Here is a 20,000-nt window from a genome sequence, read left to right on the forward strand (position 1 = left end):
TCTGGTATTCGTGTCACAAAAACACCCATAAGATTATCAAAAGGTCACTAAATAGCGCAAGGGGTTTATTTACTTCTTTGGGGGGGGGGGGGGGATAAATTAAGAAATGTCTAGTTTGTTTTCTTCAAGATAATCAAAAGTTTCCTCAATAAGTCAAGAATATTTGACTGAATTGGAAAAAAGCAATCACAATAGTTTTCTCAATAAGTCAAGAATATTTGACTGAAATGGAAAAAAGCAATCACAATAGTTTTCTCAATAAGTCAAGAATATTTGACTGAAATGGAAAAAAGCAATCACAATAGTTTCCTCAATAAGTCAAGAATATTTGACTGAATTGGAAAAAAGCAATCACAATAGTTTCCTCAATAAGTCAAGAATATTTGACTGAATTGGAAAAAAGCAATCACAATAGTTTTCTCAATAAGTCAAAAATATTTGACTGAATTGGAAAAAGCAATCACAATAGTTTTCTCAATAAGTCAAAAATATTTGACTGAATTGGAAAAAAGCAATCACAATAGTTTTCTCAATAAGTCAAAAATATTTGACTGAAATGGAGAAAAAAAAAACAGTCTAATATGCAAAAATAAATTGTTTTCCAAAAATGATAATCACAACCGTTTTCTAAATAAGTTACAAAAAATTGACTGAAATGGAAAAAAAAAACAAAAATAATATACAAAAAAATTGCTTTCCAAACATGATAACCACAACAGTTTTCTCAATAAATCAAAAATATTTGACTGAAATAATAAAAAAAAAAGTCTAATATACAAGAAAATTGTTTTCCAAAAATGAAAACTAGGAAAATGACCAAAAATATCACAAAACCATTATGTGGAGGGGGGGGGGGGGTGATGCGTATCTTAATTATAAGAAGAGATTTATGAAAAGCATGATAATAATAGAGTGCTTGCATCAGTACTGAGATGGGGATTTATAGAGAGCAAATGATATTATGTTGACCAGGCTGACATGAGTCTTTTTATAGTTTATATAGGACATATCTGTTTTGTCGCTGTTACTGTTTTTAGAATGATATATTGTTAATTTAATTTATTCTCATCATTCATTTATTTCCTTATCTCCTTTCCTCACTGGGCTATTTTTCCCTGTTGGAACCCTTGGGCTTATAGCATCTTGCTTTTCCAACTAGGGTTGTAGCTTAGCTAATAATAATAATAATAATAATAATAATAATAATAATAATAATAATAATCTTTTCGTCGGATAAAGAGCAATGGAAGCTGTTTTGAAAGCTCCAACTGGGCACAACAGAACTGAACGCGATGTTTTTTATTTTTTTTTTTACCACTACTACTACTACTACTACTACTACTACTACCGCCTTCCCAGGTCACAAACCTGCCCAGGTCACAGATCTAGCTAGGGAAAGCCACCGCACCGCCATTCCCAGGTCACAGACCTGGGCAGGGATTAAGAATAATTATAATAAGGATAGTAATATAGGAGTCATGAAAACCCCACTTCTCTCTCTCTCTCTCTCTCTCTCTCTCTCTCTCTCTCTCTCAACTTTTGTCTTCTTGTTTATTTGATTCTGTTTCCTTTCCTCACTGGGCTATTTTTTCCAACTTAGATCCCTGGGCTTTAAGTATCCTGCTTTTCCATCTTGGGTTGTAGCTTGGCTAATAATAATAATAATAATAATAATAATAATAATAATAATAACAAAAATAATAATAATAATAATAATAATAATATCAAGTTCTTAAAAATAAAAAAAATAAAAAAATAATTCAATCCAGACTTTAAATCGAGCAATATAAACACCCAAACACAGTAATAATAATAATAATAATAATAATAATAATAATAAAAATAATAATAATAAAAATAATAATAATAATAATAATAATAATAAAAATAATAACAATAATAATAATAATAATAATAATAATAATAATAATAATAATAACAATAACAACAACAACAATAATAATAATAATAATAACATCAAGTTCTAAGAAAATCCAAAAAAAAAAAAAAAAAATTTGATCCAGACTTAATCAAGCTTTATAAAGACCCCAACATCGTACACCCCTTCCCATCCGGGTAACTCCTCGCACAAGCATTAACATTCAAGTATGATTAAAGCACTGTCAGTCCAAGCCACTATTTATGATACACGATAACTATCAATTAAGTGGCTCTTTTTTATCATCTGGAAACCATTAAGAGCCCCAGCGTTACGATCGTTAAGTCCCTGAACTGCTTGGAACGTTTAAATCTCTCTCTTAATCTGTCCAGGTCTGTTTGAGAACTTAATTGTTTAGAATTTTTTTTTCACTAAATTAATAGTTTGTAGTTCATTCTGATGTGATTTTTTTTCTTAAGGGGGATTGCATAGAGCGAAGGTGCTTCTTGAAATATCATATTTTTCCTTGTTTCCTTTCCTCATTGGGCTATTTTCCGTGTTGTAGTTAATTCTGATGTGATTTTTTTCTTTTAGAGGGATTGCATAGAGCGAAGGCTCTTCTTAGAATATCTTATTTTTCCTTGTTTCCTTTCCTTATTGGGCTATTTTCCATGTTGTAGTTATTTCTGATGTGATTTTTTTCTTTAGAGGGATTGCATAGAGCGAAGGCTCTTCTTAAAATATCTTATTTTTCCTTGTTTCCTTTCCTCATTGGGCTATTTTCCGTGTTGGAGCCCCTTGCCTCATACTGTAGCATCATCCTGTTTTTCAAACGAGGGTTGTAGCTTAGCAAGTAATAATAATAATAATAATAGTAATAATAATAATATATTTAAAGAATAAGAAATAAACTTAAAACGTTGGAAAGAGATATACCAAAAGTATAAAAAAATAAGGAAAAAATTCAGCTAAAAACATGACGCAAACTCCCAAAGGCTAAACAAGCCTCATCTAATAAGGAAGTTGTTCTTGTTGTGGTTGTTGTTATTATTATTATTACTAATTGCTAAGCTACAACCCTAGTTGGAAAAGCAAGATGCTATAAGCCCAGGGGCCCCAACGGGGAAAATAGCCCAATAAGGAAAGGAAACAAGGAAAAATTAAATATTTTAAAAACAGTAACGGCATTAAAATAAATATTCCCTATATAAACTATAAATACTTTAACAAAAGAGGAAGAGAACTCTTAACCCTAGACAGTGGAAGACCAAGGTACAGCTGCTATGGCACTACCCAAGACTAGAGAACAATGGTTTGATTTTGGAGTGTCCGCCTCCTAGAAGAGCTGCTTACCATAGCTAAAGAGTCTCTTCTACCCTAACCAAGGGGAAAGCAGCCACTGAACAATGGTTTGATTTTGGAGTGTCCTCCTATAAGAGCTGCTTACCATAGCTAAAGAGTCTCTTCTACCATTGCCAAGAGGAAAGTGGCCACTAAACAATTGCAGCGCAGTATTCAAGCCCATGGGCACTTGAAAGAAATAATACTGGATAGAACAGTAAATTACTCGCTTTCATTTGACTCCACTTTCATAAAAAAAGTTCGTTTACTCGGTTGCATCTCTTGATTGGAACATCCCTTTGAGGGAGAAAGGAATAAATACTACTTTTACATTCGCAACCTCGCATTAAAAGACAATGTAGCATCACCTCGGTGCAAAATATTAAACCTTTTTCCTTCAGTTTCATTTCTAGCTTTTTACGTCATCGGGGAAAACTCGGTTCAATTTTTACAATGTAAACTTGAATTGAAATGGAAACATCAATTGATTTATCAATCAAATGAGTTATTAAAGACATGGGATCCTAAGAAATCAGTTGATTACTTTACAAATAATTAGTTGTTAATCAAATACTTGGTTGCTGATCAATTGAGTTATTAAAGACATGGGATCCTAAGAAATCAGTTGATTACTTTAATAACAGTTGTTCATCAATTGAGTTATTAAAGACATGGGATCCTAAACAAATCAGTTGATTACTTTACAAATAGTTAGTTATTAATCAAATACTTAGTTGTTAATCAATTGAGTCATTAAAGAAAAGGGATCCTAAGAAATCAGTTGATTACTTTACAAATACTTAGTTGTTAATCAAATACTTAGTTGCTAATCAATTTAGTTATTAAAGGCATCGGATCCTAAACAAATCAGTTGATTACTTTACAAATACTTAGTTATTAATCAAATACTTACTTTTGGCATCTTGTCATGAGAGAGAGAGAGAGAGAGAGAGAGAGAGAGAGAGAGATACTCTTGAATTCAAGAGGAAAGTTATTTTTTACTCAATGAAGCATATATTAGAGCTAGAGTTTAATTAACCCGGAGAAATCATACGAAAAATTAAAAAGTAAATAACATTAATCGATGTTTGAGTACAAGAATACCGTATTCTTATGAGATATCTTATGTTAGCATCTATTTTAAAAGTTAACTTACTGTTTCTCATAAGACCGTATATTAATTAACAATCTCTAAAAGGGTCGTCCATAACCCATATTTGTTGTCTCTGCATTTTTATTGAGCATTATCTTAGTTTTACTCTTATTTATTTAGTGTCCTACATTTCTCCTTTGTATCGAAATGGCTAAAATTATTAGAATTATAATAAAAATTATTAAAATTATAAAAATCATTCATTAATATTATTAAGATTATAAAAATCCATCATCAAAATTATGAAAATGCATTACAAAAATTATAAAAATACATTAATAAAATTATAAATGCCATGTTTTTATTAATGAAATTATTAAAATTATAAAAATCCATCATTAAAATCATTAAAATCATAAAAATCCATCATTAGAATTATGAAAATGTATTACAAAAATTATAAAAATACATTAATAAAATTATAAATACCATGTTTCTATTACTGAAATTATTAAAATGATCACTCTTCAGTAACCATCTTCTGTACGACAAGATCCCTCCCCAGAGAAGAATTAATGTTGACCTGGTTGAAGCAAATTAAACAACGTGATGATACATCTTAATACAGCAGATTACAGCCATTTGGGAATGAATCCTTCCTCGGAGCGAAGAGCCAGTCCATTAAGGCCAATCTCCCGGCGGGGAATGCAATGTGATATCTCGCATCATTCTCCCTCAGGGTTCAATACCTCCGAGCAACGGCGATTATCAACGGGAAATTCTTATTGCTGAGAGATTATTATGTATGAATAACGGATCATAAGTCTTGTGTATCATCACAGGTATTTGAACAATATACGTCTCTCCAAAGCCGGAGTCAAGACCTTGCCCGGAGTGAAGTCTTCATTTGAACAATATGTCTGTCACTCCACAGCCGGAGTCAAGACCCTGACCGGAGTGAAGTCTTCATTTGAACAATATGTCTGTCACTCCACAGCCGGAGTCAAGACCCTGACCGGAGTGAAGTCTTCATTTGAACAATATGTCTGTCACTCCACAGCCGGAGTCAAGACCTTGACCGGAGTGAAGTCTTCATTTGAACAATATGTCTGTCACTCCACAGCCGGAGTCAAGACCTTGACCGGAGTGAAGTCTTCATTTGAACAATATGTCTGTCACTCCACAGCCGGAGTCAAGACCTTGAGCGGAGTGAAGTCTTCATTTGAACAATATGTCTGTCACTCCAGAGCCGGAGTCAAGACCTTGCCCGGAGTGAAGTCTTCATTTGAACAATATGTCTGTCACTCCACAGCTGGAGTCAAGACCTTGACCGGAGTGAAGTCTTCATTTGAACAATATGTCTGTCACTCCAGAGCCGGAGTCAAGACCTTGAGCGGAGTGAAGTCTTCATTTGAACAATATGTCTGTCACTCCAAAGCCGGAGTCAAGACCTTGAGCGGAGTGAAGACTTCATTTGAACAATATGTCTGTCACTCCACAGCCGGAGTCAAGACCTTGACCGGAGTGAAGTCTTCAAGAGCACGTTCGTGTGGTTTTCTTCAGAGTTTAGATTCATGCCTTATACTTTACACCATGTACTAATATTAGCTAGATCTCTATCAAAAATGTACTTTATAAGCCAATACACTGAATATCTACTAGGCTACTACACTGAATTCCTTATACGTCAGTACACTAAATACTTTATAGGCCAGTAAACTCAACACTTTACAGGTCTGTACATTGAATACTTTACACACAAGTACACTAGATACAAGTACAAGTACACTAGATTTACAATTCTGTACACTGAATACTTGTGGTGGCCGATGTGGTAACGTCCCTGACAGGTGAACACCAGACTGGGGTTCGAGTCCCACTCAGACTCGTTAGTTTCTTTGGTCGCTGCAACCTCATCATCTTTTTAAGCTAAGGATGTGGGATTTAGGGGAGCCTATAGGTCTATCTACTGAGTCATTGGCAGCCATTGCCTGGCCCTCCTTGGTCCTAGCTTGGGTGGAGAGGGGGCTTGGGCGCTGATCATAAGTATAAATATGGTCAGACTCTAGGGCATTGTCCTGCTTGATAGGGCAATGTCACTCTCCTTTGCCTCTGCCATTCATGAGCGATCTTTAAACCTTTAAACCAGTACACTGAGTACTTTAAAGGCCAGAACACTGAATACTTTATAGGCCAGAACACTGAATACTTTAAAGGCCAGAACACTGAACACTTTATAGGCCAGAACACTGAATACTTTATAGGCCAGTACACTGAATACTTTATAGGGCAAAACACTGAATATTTCAAAGGCTAGAACACTGAATACTTTAAAGGCCAGAACACTGAGTACTTTATAGTGCAGTACACTGAATACTTTATAGGCCAGCACACTGAATACTTTATAAGCCAGTACACTGAATACTTTAAAGGCCAGAACACTGAATACTTCATAGGCCAGTACACTGAATACTTTATAGTCCAGTACACTGAATACTTTAAAGGCCAGAACACTGAGTACTTTAAAGGCCAGAACACTGAATACTTTAAAGGCCAGAACACTGAGTACTCTAAAGGCCAGAACACTGAATACTTTAAAGGCCAGAACACTGAATACTTTAAACGCCAGTACACTGAATACTTTAAATGCCAGAACACTGAATACTTCATAGGCCAGTACACTGAATACTTTAAAGGCCAGTATACTGCAAAGGCTGTACCCAGTTGCAATACCATTGCAATATTGTCCGGACTGTACATTGCTGATGTTGATGGAAGTTATCAACAGGTACAATACGCGTGTACATAATGTTATTTTGATAATGTAAGTGTATTACCATTCAATAGGAATGGATCATACGTGTATGTTATACACTATTCAATCAAGATGACCCCTTGAATGCATACAGTAGTTTCAATTTATACATTATAAGGACATAAACAAATCAGATATAAATTCATTACCTGATATGACCTGGGAAAATTAATACCTTCATTTTAAACCACGAATATTATAAGCTATTTTTAAATAATTTTCTTATTACGTTTAAATCAAGATTATATACAATGTAATCATTTCTTCTTTATGACAGTCAAAGTTTCTTAATTTTCAGAATATATTGTTGATGGCTTCATTAATTCTGTGGGTATTTTTTTTTTTTATAATTTTAATCCTTTAGGAATCAGTTTTAAACCGCTTCTTTCCTTCATTAGAATCTCTCCGCAATTTCATGTCAACATTAGCCAGACAAAAGAATTTATAACTTCTTCGTTATTATTAACTTTCCACCGAAGTGAATATAAAGAGTATATATGTAAATACATATATATATATATATATATATATGTGTGTGTGTGTGTGTATATATATATACACACACATATATATATACATATATATATATATATATATATATAATATCCTACATATGCACAATTATATTTCAGCATGTATATATTTGCCTGATTATATATATATATATATATATATGTTTACATATATATACATGTGTATGAATAACTATATGTATACACACATTATATATTAATATATACACACATATATATATATATATATATAAATTATATATAAATATACATAATCTATACATAATATATATATATATATATATATATATATGTATATACAGTATATATATACACCCACATACACTATTAGCCCTTAGTAACACCCACCAACAACGACACAACACATTCAGAAAACTTTAATGATAACTTTGCATCTTCTTCTCCCATCTTGTGTTAATGAGTCCTTTTGATTTCTCTCCCGCAGGATGCTGTCTCCTTCCATCTCCCCGGCCACCTCTCCCACCCTGACCCACAGCGGATCCCCGACCCCGCCGCTGTACCCGACCCAGCCCAAGATTTCCGGCATACCGACAGTCGCCGCTGCTTCAAGGTGCGTAATGTTGTTGTTGTTGTTGTTGTTGTTATTATTATTATTATTACTATTTTTATTATCATGATTATTGTTATCATTACTATTATCATTATCATTATCATTGTTATCATTAGTATTATTATCATTATTATTATCATTATTATTATAATTACTATTATTATTATCATTATTATCATTATTACTATTATCATTACTATTTTTATTATCATTATCATTGTTATCATTATTATTATTATTATTATTATTATTATTATTATAATTACTATTATTATCAATAGTATTGTTATTATCATTATTATTATTATCATTAGTATTAATAATAATAATAATAATAATAATAATAATAATAATAAAAGTAATAATGTATACAAAGTACCAATTACAAGATAAATATAAAAATGCATTACATTATTTTCCCCTTATATCTATTCATGTCTATTTATATTTATAACTTATACTAAATATGTTGTAAGTGCAAGTATTAACTATTAAAATAAAATATTCTAATAACAGTACCAGCATCAAAATAGATCTTTCATATATAACTATAAAAAGAGACTTATGTCGGCCTGTTCAACATAAAAATATTTGCTGTAAGTTTAGACTTTTGAAATTCTACATATCTAACTGCCCGATTAGGAAGATCATTCCACAACTTGGTCGCAGCTGGAATAAAACTTGTAGAATACAGTGTAGTATTGAGCCTCATGATGGCAGAGGCCTGACTATTAGAATTAGGAAGCAGATTCTTATAAATGTCCATCCTAAACTTATTGCTAATCGGGTAGTTGAATCAGTAGAACTTCAAAAAGTTCAAACTTGCGGCAAATGTTTTTAGGTTGAATAGGTTGACATAAGTCTGTTTATAAATTCAAGAACTTTGGAAAAAAATTGAATTTGAATTCAATTTCTTTTGAATCATAAGTTCTTTCAGGCTGCTTCTACTGCAAACTGCCTCAAATTCATTGACTTTTTTTATGAAGATTTAAATTTCTTTTGAATTATAAGTTCTTTCATTCTGCTTCTACTGCAAACTGCCTCAAATTCATTGACTTTTTTATGAAGATTTAAATTTCTTTTGAATGTTAATTTCTTTCATGCTGCTTCTACTGCAAACTGCCTCAAATTCATTGACTTTTTTATGAAGATTTAAATTTCTTTTGAATTATAAGTTCTTTCATTCTGCTTCTACTGCAAACTGCCTCAAATTCATTGACTTTTTTATGAAGATTTAAATTTCTTTTGAATTATAAGTGCTTGTACTGCAAATTGCCTCAAAATCATTGACTTTTTTATGAAGATTTAAATTTCTTTTGAATTATAAGTTCTTTCATGCTGCTTCTACTGCAAACTGCCTCAAAATCATTGACTTTTTTTATGAAGATTTTGTGATCATAAAATTACATAGATTATTTTTTCTCAAAGAGATTAGAAAAAATTCTAATCTTTTTTTAATCTCCTACTAAGAAGAGATTTGTTGATTTCATAATTCTATGTCGTCTTTTCGTTTTTAATTAATTTTGAAAATTATTTGGTGAACTGTTTTTTTAATATTTGAATAATAATGTCTTTATATATTTTGACGTTCAAAAATAATGAAAAGAAAAAAAATAATATTGAAATGATATTATTGATATGATCAGTATTAATAATATCATGGAATACGGAATATATTAATATATTCATTTAATTTAGAGTTAGTTCTTTATGAATATATTGTTAATATGTGGTTATTCTAATTTTGAAGACTTTATTAAAGAAAATGTTGATGCTAAGTAATTAATATTATTATTATTATTATTATTACTATTATTATTATGATGATGATCATGATGATCAGTAGTAGTAGTAGTAGTAGTAGTAGTAGTAGTAGTAGTAGTAGTAGTAGTAGTAAACAACTAAAAATGCTTAAGAATAAAGGTAAGAAAGAAATGGTCATACGAATATAAATCCAAAGAGTTTTCGTCCGAGATACTGTGAATTGTGTATACTGAATTCACAGGAGATATTTAACCAATTTCTTTATAGAATAAAAATCAATTTTACTAATGGAACCGCCCTACAAAAATTTTTTTTTATAAAATAAAAAGTAATTCTAAAAATGGAAACACATTACAACCAAAATCTTGTAGAATAAAAAGTCATTCTAATTATGGAACCCCCCCTACAAACATTTTTTTTATAGAATAAAAAGTCATTCTAAAATATGGAACCACGTTACAACCAAAATCTTGTAGAATAAACAGTAATTCTAAAAAACCACATTACAACCACTTTCTTATGAAAAAAAATTCTAAAAACTGGAACCACAATACTACTAATTTCTTTTTTATGAAATAAAAGTGTCAATCTAAATTTCAAAATCATATATCAGTAAGTTTTTACATTTCATTTAAAGGTTTTAAAGGTCGCCCATGAATGGCAGAGGCAAGGGACAGTAACATTGCCCTAGCAATCAGAACAATGCCCTAGAGACTAACCATATATTATATGATCAGCGCCCAAGCCTCCTCTCCACCCAAGCTAGAACCAGGCAGGGCCAGGCAGTGGCTGCTGATGACTCAGCAGATAGACCTATAGGCTCCCCCAAACCACCCAACCTTAGCTCACAAGGATGGTTAGGTTGCAGACACTAATGGCACTAACGATGATGACTCAGCAGATAGACCTATAGGCTCCCCCAAACCACCCAACCTTAGCTCACAAGGATGGTAAGGTTGCAGACACTAATAGCACTAACGAGTCTGAGCGGGACTCGAACCCCCGACTGGCAAACACCAGGCAGAGACGTTACCAATCAGGCCACAGCGACCCTCATTTCCCTTTAAACTGTAATTTTACAGAAAACCGACATTAAATCCAGATAAACTTTTTCTATATGGGATTTAAAAAAAGGTGGGGAAAAACAAGCAAAGCTTGAAAAATTGATGCCATTAGCACTGAACACAAGCACATTAAAGCTTTTTATTTTTTCTTCTTTTTTATTTTTTTTTTATTCTGCTTAAACGACAGAGCAATCAACGAGATGGCAGCCGGCAAAAACAAACTGTAATGAAAACAGCTAAAAGGTTTTCAGATCTGCTTACTGGGCATTTTTAACGATATCAAAATGAAACAGCTAGTATATACAGTATGTGCTTCTATATAAGTGTATATATATTCATATATGTAATATATATGTATACATATATATAAATATATATCATTTTATTAGATTAAAAGAGTATTCTTGGTCATCCTAGCTATAATTCTAATATCATATGCATGTCAGCTATGTCTCTAAAGATATATATATATATATATATATATATATATAATATATACACATATGTATACATATATATATATATATATATATATATAATAATAATAATAATAATAATACGTGTGTGGACTGTATCTCCCGAAATGTATGAATTCACTGATAATCTCAGTTATAGTTTACACATGTGACAATGGCAATTATATCACCTGTGATTATGAATAAGTTTATTTGCCCTTAAACCCTATTCAACATTATATCATACTTCTTTTTACCTTATTAATACCACTGTATACCAGGGTCGGCCGCTCGAGTCAACTATTTCCATTTATTTCAGTTCCTCGTATCCTCTCCCATTCCACCTCACTCACACTCCATCCATCCATCTGATCCACTGTACTTCCCCATATAGATATCTTCAAGTGTTCTAACAAAAGACTCTTCTATCCCTTGTCTTTGAAGGGGTTTCCTTACTACTGAAGTTTTGACAGAATCAGTTCCACCTCACTCACACTCCATCTATCCATCTGATCCACTGTACTTCCCCATATAGATATCTTCAAGTGTTCTAACAAAAGATTCTTCTATCCCTTGTCTTTGAAGGGCTTTCATTACTGCTGAAGTTTTGACAGAATCAAAAGCTTTCTCATAGTCTATAAATACCATACATAGTGGTTTCTCATACTCTGTAGATTTTTTCCATTAGGTGGTGAATTACATGGATCTGGATGTTGAATATACCCAGCTAACAAAAGACTCTTCTATCCCTTGTCTCTGAAGGGCTTTCCTTACTGCTGAAGTTTTGACAGAATCAAAAGCTTTCTCGTAGTCTATAAATACCATACATAGTTGTTTCTCATACTCTGTTGGTTTTTTGTTTTCATTGGGCAGTGAATTACATGGATTTTGATGTTGAATATACCCAGCATCTTCCAAATATAACGTGTCTGTTTCCCCTAACTCCCCACAGGTTTACAGCGCCGGTTCACATTGACGTCGGTGGGTCTATCTACACATCTTCGCTGGAAACCCTCACGCGGTGAGTACATGCAATATACTGTATTTTGGAGTCTGTGAGTACATGCAATATACTGTATTTTGGAGTCTGTGAGTACATACAATGTACTGAATTTTGGAGTCTGTGAGTACATGCAATGTACTGTATTTTGGAGTCTGTGAGTACATACAATGTACTGAATTTTGGAGTCTGTGAGTACATGCAATGTACTGTATTTTGGAGTCTGTGAGTACATGCAATCTACTGTATTTTGGAGTCTGTGAGTACATGCAATGTACTGTATTTTGGAGTCTGTGAGTACATGCAATGAACTGTATTTTGGAGTCGGTGAGTACATGCAATGTACTGTATTTTGGTGTCGGTGAGTACATGCAATGTACTGTATTTTGGAGTCGGGGAGTACATGCAATGTACTGTATTTTGGAGTCTGTGAGTACATGCAATCTACTGTATTTTGGAGTCTGTGAGTACATGCAATGTATTGTATTTTGGAGTCTGTGAGTACATGTAATGTACTGTATTTTGGAGTCTGTGGAATGTATTATACTTCTCTGATGCCTGGTGGAAATCAGGCATTAGAACTGGGTTTATCAGTTCCCCCAAATGTTTTGCATGTAGAGTTTTAAAGGTTTTCGTATTGGTTGAATTTTAAGACCTACCTTTAATGGAAAATGAATATTGGCATCACAGTCAATATATATATATATATATATACTGTATATATGTGTATATATATATATATATATTGTATATATATATATATATATATATGTATATATATAGTGTATATATATATATATATATACGTACAGGTACATATATACCATTCAAAAGTCATCTTCTGAAATTTACATATCCTAAAATCATACTACAAAGAGGGTGAAGAATATTTCATTAGCGGTGCTGACTATTTTATGAAATTTGGAATGGTACTATATCTCTCCAAATATTTGAGGGATTTTATAACTTGCACTTAGAGAAAAGGTAACTTGGAAAGTTCCCGAAAGACTCGGCCATTCGAAGGATGGTTAAGGTTAACCATCATCATTTATCATCATCTCCTCCTACGCCTACTGACGTAAAGGGCATCGGTTAGTTTTCACCAGTCGTGTCTATCTTGAGCTTTTATATCAATACTACTCCATTCATCATCTAATTCGCGCTTCATAGTCCTCAGCCATGTAGACCTGGGGCTTCCAACTCTTCTAGTGGCTTGAGTAGCCCAATTGAAAGTTTGGTGAACTAATCTCTCTTGGGGAGCGCGAAGAGCATGTGACGGGCCGAGAGAAGGTTGTGAACTCAAAGGCAGTATGAATGCAACTGAGTTAATTTATTATAGAACACTCTCCTTTATATACAAAACCTCCAGGCAACAGGAAAATTCATGTTCGAAAGACAAACAATGTTACATACGGAAAACGCAGACAAGTTTATTCTGGTTCTTTTTAGTGCGAGGGAAGAGCGAAGATACAAGCATAATATATACAAAATGAATTATGTACGATCGTGTGACACACGGTTGGTACAAGCATGTCCAAACCAACTTCATCTACCTCTCGCCATGATCACGCATCCACATAAGGGAGTACTGATCTGTTATTCTCCAGTATCTGTTGATTATTACACTCCCTTGTTTGCTGGACGTTTCTCATTTGCTTTGCTCCTCATTAGCGGAATTATTTCATATTTTTGACTTGGTATTTTGCGACTCTGTTCTGTCTCTCATTACTAGTCTCACCTGACGTAAAAACAACTCTGCTAATTTTACGTAGAAGTGTATTACAGAAATGTGACACCATTTGCCCAAGACGCTTTAATGAAAGAAACATTTAGTTTTTTTTTTTTCATTTTCCAAAACACTCTAATACATGAAAAGCAAAAAAAAAAAAAATAATAATAATAAAAAATCTGGCGTAGAGTAAAATGTTCACTTTGTAACACGGCACTTTTTGTTTCGCAAGACGAAATGAATCGCTTTTTGCAGCAAATAAAAATTGCCGGTACACCAAAGCTTTTGCTTATGGTCTTTGTCATCCGAAGCCTTGCAATTAATTCCCGACTATTTTCCCGACGTTATTTCGCTGACTTTGAACAATTTGCAACGCTTCTCATTCTACGATTTTACGCCATTCTCTTCATTTTGAAATCTCGAGTAATAGTAATTAATTACTCGTATCACCGTAGTAAAAAAAAATAACTAGTCAAAGGAGTTGAATGTTAATAATGGTAGAATCTGTTTTGAATATAACTTTGTGTCAAACGTTTCTGAAACTCGGAGAAAATGTGTCAAACGTTTCTGAAACTCGGAGACAATGTGTCAAACGTTTCTGAAACTCGGAGAAAATGTGTCAAACGTTTCTGAAACTCGGAGACAATGTGTCAAACGTTTCTGAAACTCGGAGAAAATGTGTCAGACGTTTCTGAAACTCGGAGAAAATGTGTCAGACGTTTCTGAAACTCGGAGAAAATGTGTCAGACGTTTCTGAAACTCGGAGAAAATGTGTCAAACGTTTCTGAAACTCGGAGAAAAAAAACGTTTTGAATTCTTTCGTGTATCATCTTTAATCAGACATAAACGTATTAATACATTAATGTATGATGGAAGAAACGTTGACGAGTCTCTTTATAACAAGATATACCTAGTTTCTCTTCCTCTTGTTTAAGTTTTTATATTTTATATAGGAAATATTTATTTTGATGTTGTTACTGTTCTTAAAATATTTTTTTCCTTATTTCCTTTCCTCACTGGGCTATTTTCCCTGTTGGGGCCCCTGGGCTTATAGCATCCTGCTTTTCCAACTAGGGTTGTAGCTTAGCATTTAATAATAATAATAATAATAATGAGAATTAATATAATGTTGGATTTGTTGTTTTGATCTCTGGTGTTTACAGGGGCGTATATGGCAGTTAGTTGACTGTGGTGGGTCATAGTGATGAAACGAACAATAATTGGGGATCCAGCCTCACATCAAAGGATAACAGGGTTGGCACAGGTGTCTCTTTAAGCTGCCATTACGAAGGAAATACATACACACACACACACATACACACACACACATATATATATATATATATATATAAACCTCATCATCATCTACTCCTACGCCTATTGACGCAAAAGGGCCTCGGTTAGATTGCGCCAGTTGTTTCTTGAGCTTTTAATTCAATACTTATCCATTCATCATCTCCTACTTCACGATTCATACACCTCAGCCATGTAGACCTTAGTCTTCCCCTATATATATATATATATATATATTGTATATATATGGTTCGGGCACGTGGAGAGAATGCAAAGCATGGAGCCACCAAGCAGAAGAAGAGGAAGTCCAAAGAAAAGATTTAAGTATCTAGGAGACATGAGGGCATGACAGGGGAGGATTCAGTAGACAGAAGTACACACACACACACACACACATATATATATATATATATATATGGTTCGGGCACGTGGAGAGAATGCAATGCATGGAGCCACCAAGTAGAAGAAGACGAAGTCCAAAGAGAAGGTTTACGCATTTAGGAGATATGAGATCAGTTGGCATGACTGAAGTAAGGCTTTAGGAGATAGAAGTAAAGATTCAGTAGAAAGAAGTATGGATTCAGTAGATAGAAGTAAGGATTCAGTCGATAGAAGTATGGATTCAGTCGATAGAAGTATGGATTCAGTCGATAGAAGTAAAGATTCAGAAGACAGAAGTAAAGATTCAAAAGACAGAAGTAAGGATTCAGTAGACAGAGTAAGGATTCACAAGGCAGAAGTAAAGATTCAAAAGACAGAAGTAAAGATTAAGTAAATAGAAGAAAATAGAGGAAGAAGAGCCCCTGTAGCAAGCTGTGAATGGGAGAACCCAATAGAAAAATATACATGTATGTATGAATACATGCATCACCCATACATGCATATACATATATCATCCGGGTGTGCGCTGGTGCTGGAAAATTCACTTTGAGAACGCATTATACCGTTCAGCAAGTAAAATACAACAGCGTAGATTATTCAAATGAATGATAACTCAAATGCAGAGGTGAATATATCAATTCTAGTTTAATATTAATATCAAATATTTAATATCTTGAAAGGTTATAAGGTCGACTTGACTTGGGTGTGTGTGTGTGTGTGTGTGTGTGTAGGGGGGTGGGGTGAATATTTCCGTGTATTAGTTTATTTTTAATAACCATCTTAGGTCTTGAAGGTTTAAAGGCCACTCATGAATAGCAACGGCAAGAGACAGTGACACTTCTCTAGTAAGCAGGACAATGCCCAAAAGAGTGACCATATATGCATATGCCCAAGGATGGTAAGGTTGCAGCGACTAAAGAAACTATCAAGTTTGAGCGAGACTCGAAACTCAGTCTGGAGGGCTCAACACAGACCTATAGTCTCCCCCAAACCCCTATCCTTACCTCAGAAGGATAGTGAGGTTGAAGCGACCTAAGAAACTATCGAGTTTGAGCGAGACTCGAACCCCAGTGTGGCGTTCACCAGTCGAGGACACTACCACATCGGCCACCACAACCCTGCCAGGGAAGAAATTGGTTTAGTTCACGAGGGAAGGGGTCACTCGTCGCTATGATAAGCGGAATAGGGAGGGCAAATAGCAGGGGCATAATATGATTGTTGAGAAAATGGCAGATATTTTTGTTGTTTAAGACATAGGCCTAAGAGGAAAGTGAGGGGAATATTTTTAAAGACAAGGAGAGGGAATGAAGGGAATAATTTCAGACAGAAAGGAAAATGAGGGAAATAATTTAAAAGACAGAAAGTAAAATAAGGGGAATAATTTCAAAGACAGAAAGAAAAGATAGGGGAAAAATCTTAAAGACAGTGAAAGGAAAATGAGGGGAATAATATTAGAAGACACGAGGAAAGAAGAGTTATAGGAATAATTGGCTACGTTGCGGTAGAACTGGGTGGACGAAGAGAGAGAGAGAGAGAGAGAGAGAGAGAGAGAGAGAGAGTGGGGGGCACTGAACGCCCCGAAGCCATGCTCATTATTGTGTTCTCTGGTGCCCTCAGGAAATTTCCCCCCTCTCCCTAAACCCCCTCCCCCCTCCCGAGGATCGATGCTACCCTTACTGTAACCCCCCCACCCCCCCCCCCCCCACTCCGACCTCAATCCCCCACCCCTTTTATCCCTCTCTTTCTTCCCCCTTTCCACGTGCCTTAGGCATAACGCCCCTTAGCTCCTTTTTGCTCCCAATACCCCCCCCCTCCCCCTATCCTACTTCCTGTTAACTTATTTTACTTTCGCTTTAGGTCCTTTCTCTCTCTCTCTCTCTCTCTCTCTCTCTCTCTCTCTCTCCCCGTGTGTGACCTTTTTATCGCTCAATTAGACTTTGAATACATACATAAACATGCAGAGAGAGAGAGAGAGAGAGAGAGAGAGAGAGATTGTTGGGGAGTAATATACAATATGCTTATTTTAAAACAAAATATATTACAAATAATCATCTGTAAATATTTAGAAATATATATATATATATATATATATATATTATATATATATATGTGTGTGTGTGTGTGTGTGTGTGTGTGATAGGGCAAGCCCGTAAGTGTGGTTACAAACCTGTAAGTACACTTTATAAATTCGTATGTATATTTCTAGTATGCCAGTGAAATTAGCCTGTGAACTTTTAATCGTCATTCTCATGATAACCTATAAATTATTACCGTCTTTCTCCTATGTCCCTTTTGACGTGTATATTTCCTTTACCATCTTCAAGGATCATTTGCAAATACACCATCATCTCCTCCTACGCCTATTGACGCAAAGGGCCTCGGTTAGATTTCGCCAGTCGTCTCTATTTCGAGCTTCTAATTCAGTACTTCTCTATTCATCATCTACTTCGCGCTTCATAGTCCTCAGCCATGTAGGACTGGGTCTTACGTCTGAACGTTTGGTGAACTAACATAGGCTTTAATTAATAAAATTCAAGATCAACTTGGAAAGTTTTTTTATGTATAATTATATAATTACTTTTAAAAATAAATTAGCCATTGGTGTTCACTGTAATCTTAAATATATAAACCCTTTTTCACATAAACTGAATTACTCTATTATACACAATATATTGTTATTATTATTATCATCATCATCATCATCATCATCATCATCATCATTATTATTATTATTATTATTATTATTATTACTAAGCTACAACCCTAGTTAGAAAAGCAGGATGCTACAACCCCAAGGGCTCCAACAGGGAAAAATAGCCCAGCGAGGAATGGAAATAAATAAATAAATAAACGATATAAGAACAATGAACAATTAAAATAAATCGTTTTGTTCATAAAGTCTTGGTACTGAATTACGAATGTGACTTACTTCAGCTACTTATGATTCTATAAGTAACATGCTCTTACTTATGGCATCATAAGTAATAAGTACCTTGGCTATTTCCCATTTCGCCACTTTATGGTAATTAGATAAGTGCCTAAGTATTAATAAGTAATCTGTTAACGTCACGTTTAGAGGTTTAAAGGCCGCTCATGAATGGCAGAGGAAAGGGACAGTGACATTGCCCTAGCAAGCAGGACAATGCTCTAGAGACAGACCATATATCATATGATCAGCGCCCAAGCCCCTCTCCACCCAAGCTAGGATCAGGGAGGGCCAGGCAATGGCTGCTGATGACTCAACAGATAGACCTATGGGCTCTCCCAAACCTCCCATCCTTAGCTCACAAGGATGGTGAGGTTGCAGACACTAAAAACCAAAAACTATCCCTGTGCAGTGGCATATGTACCTGTTACTAATTACTAATTACGAGAGATTCATTAATGCGTGATGCTTTCACAGCACAGGCTAATTTGAACACGAATTCGGTAAAAGTTTCGGAGTTTAAAATACATTCAAAACGCCAGATATAATGTATATTTCCTTTATTCATTATCATCCTCTCCTCCTACGCCTATTGACGCAAAAGGCCTCGGTTAGATTTCGCCAGCCATCTCTAGCTTGAGCTTTTATTTCAATACTTCGCCTTTCATCATCCACTTCACGCTTCAGAGTCCTCAGCCATGTAGGCCTGGGTACTCCAATTCTTCTAGTGCCTTGTGGAGCCTAGTTGAAAGTTTGGTGAACTAATCTCTCTCGGGGAGTGCTTCATCATCATCATCTCCTCTTACGCCTATTGACACAAAGGGCCTCGGTTAGATTTCGCCAGTCGTCTCTATCCTGAGCTTTTAATTCAATACTTCGCCTTTCATCATCTCCCACTTCACGCTTCAGAGTCCTTCTCTTGTAATTTATTTATCAACTCGTTTCCTTTCCTCGCTGGGCTATTTTTCCCGGTTGGAGCTCCTGAGGTTATAGCATCCTGCTTTTCCAACTAGGGTTGTAGCTTAGCTAGCACAGATAATAATATCTAAAATTGTGGCCAGGAAGCTGTTCACAAATAACACACACACACATACACACACAAACAAATAAACAAACAAACAGGGGCGAAAACATAACATAACCTCCTTCCAGCTTC

General features: G+C 34.5%; 1 protein-coding gene across 2 annotated transcripts in view; it reads left to right on the top strand.

The window, feature by feature from the left end:
• twz (BTB/POZ domain-containing protein twz) overlaps positions 1-20,000 on the top strand; it is a 151,391-nt gene that overhangs the window by 65,604 nt on the left and 65,787 nt on the right. For both annotated transcript variants that reach the window (XM_068383350.1, XM_068383351.1), the window contains exons 3-4: positions 8,107-8,232; positions 12,468-12,536. In XM_068383350.1, coding sequence (XP_068239451.1) covers positions 8,107-8,232; positions 12,468-12,536 — 195 coding nt within the window. The remainder of the gene's footprint in view (positions 1-8,106; positions 8,233-12,467; positions 12,537-20,000) is intronic.

Source organism: Palaemon carinicauda, chromosome 11 (genome assembly GCF_036898095.1).
Source record: "Palaemon carinicauda isolate YSFRI2023 chromosome 11, ASM3689809v2, whole genome shotgun sequence".
Classification (NCBI taxonomy): Eukaryota; Metazoa; Arthropoda; class Malacostraca; order Decapoda; family Palaemonidae; genus Palaemon; species Palaemon carinicauda.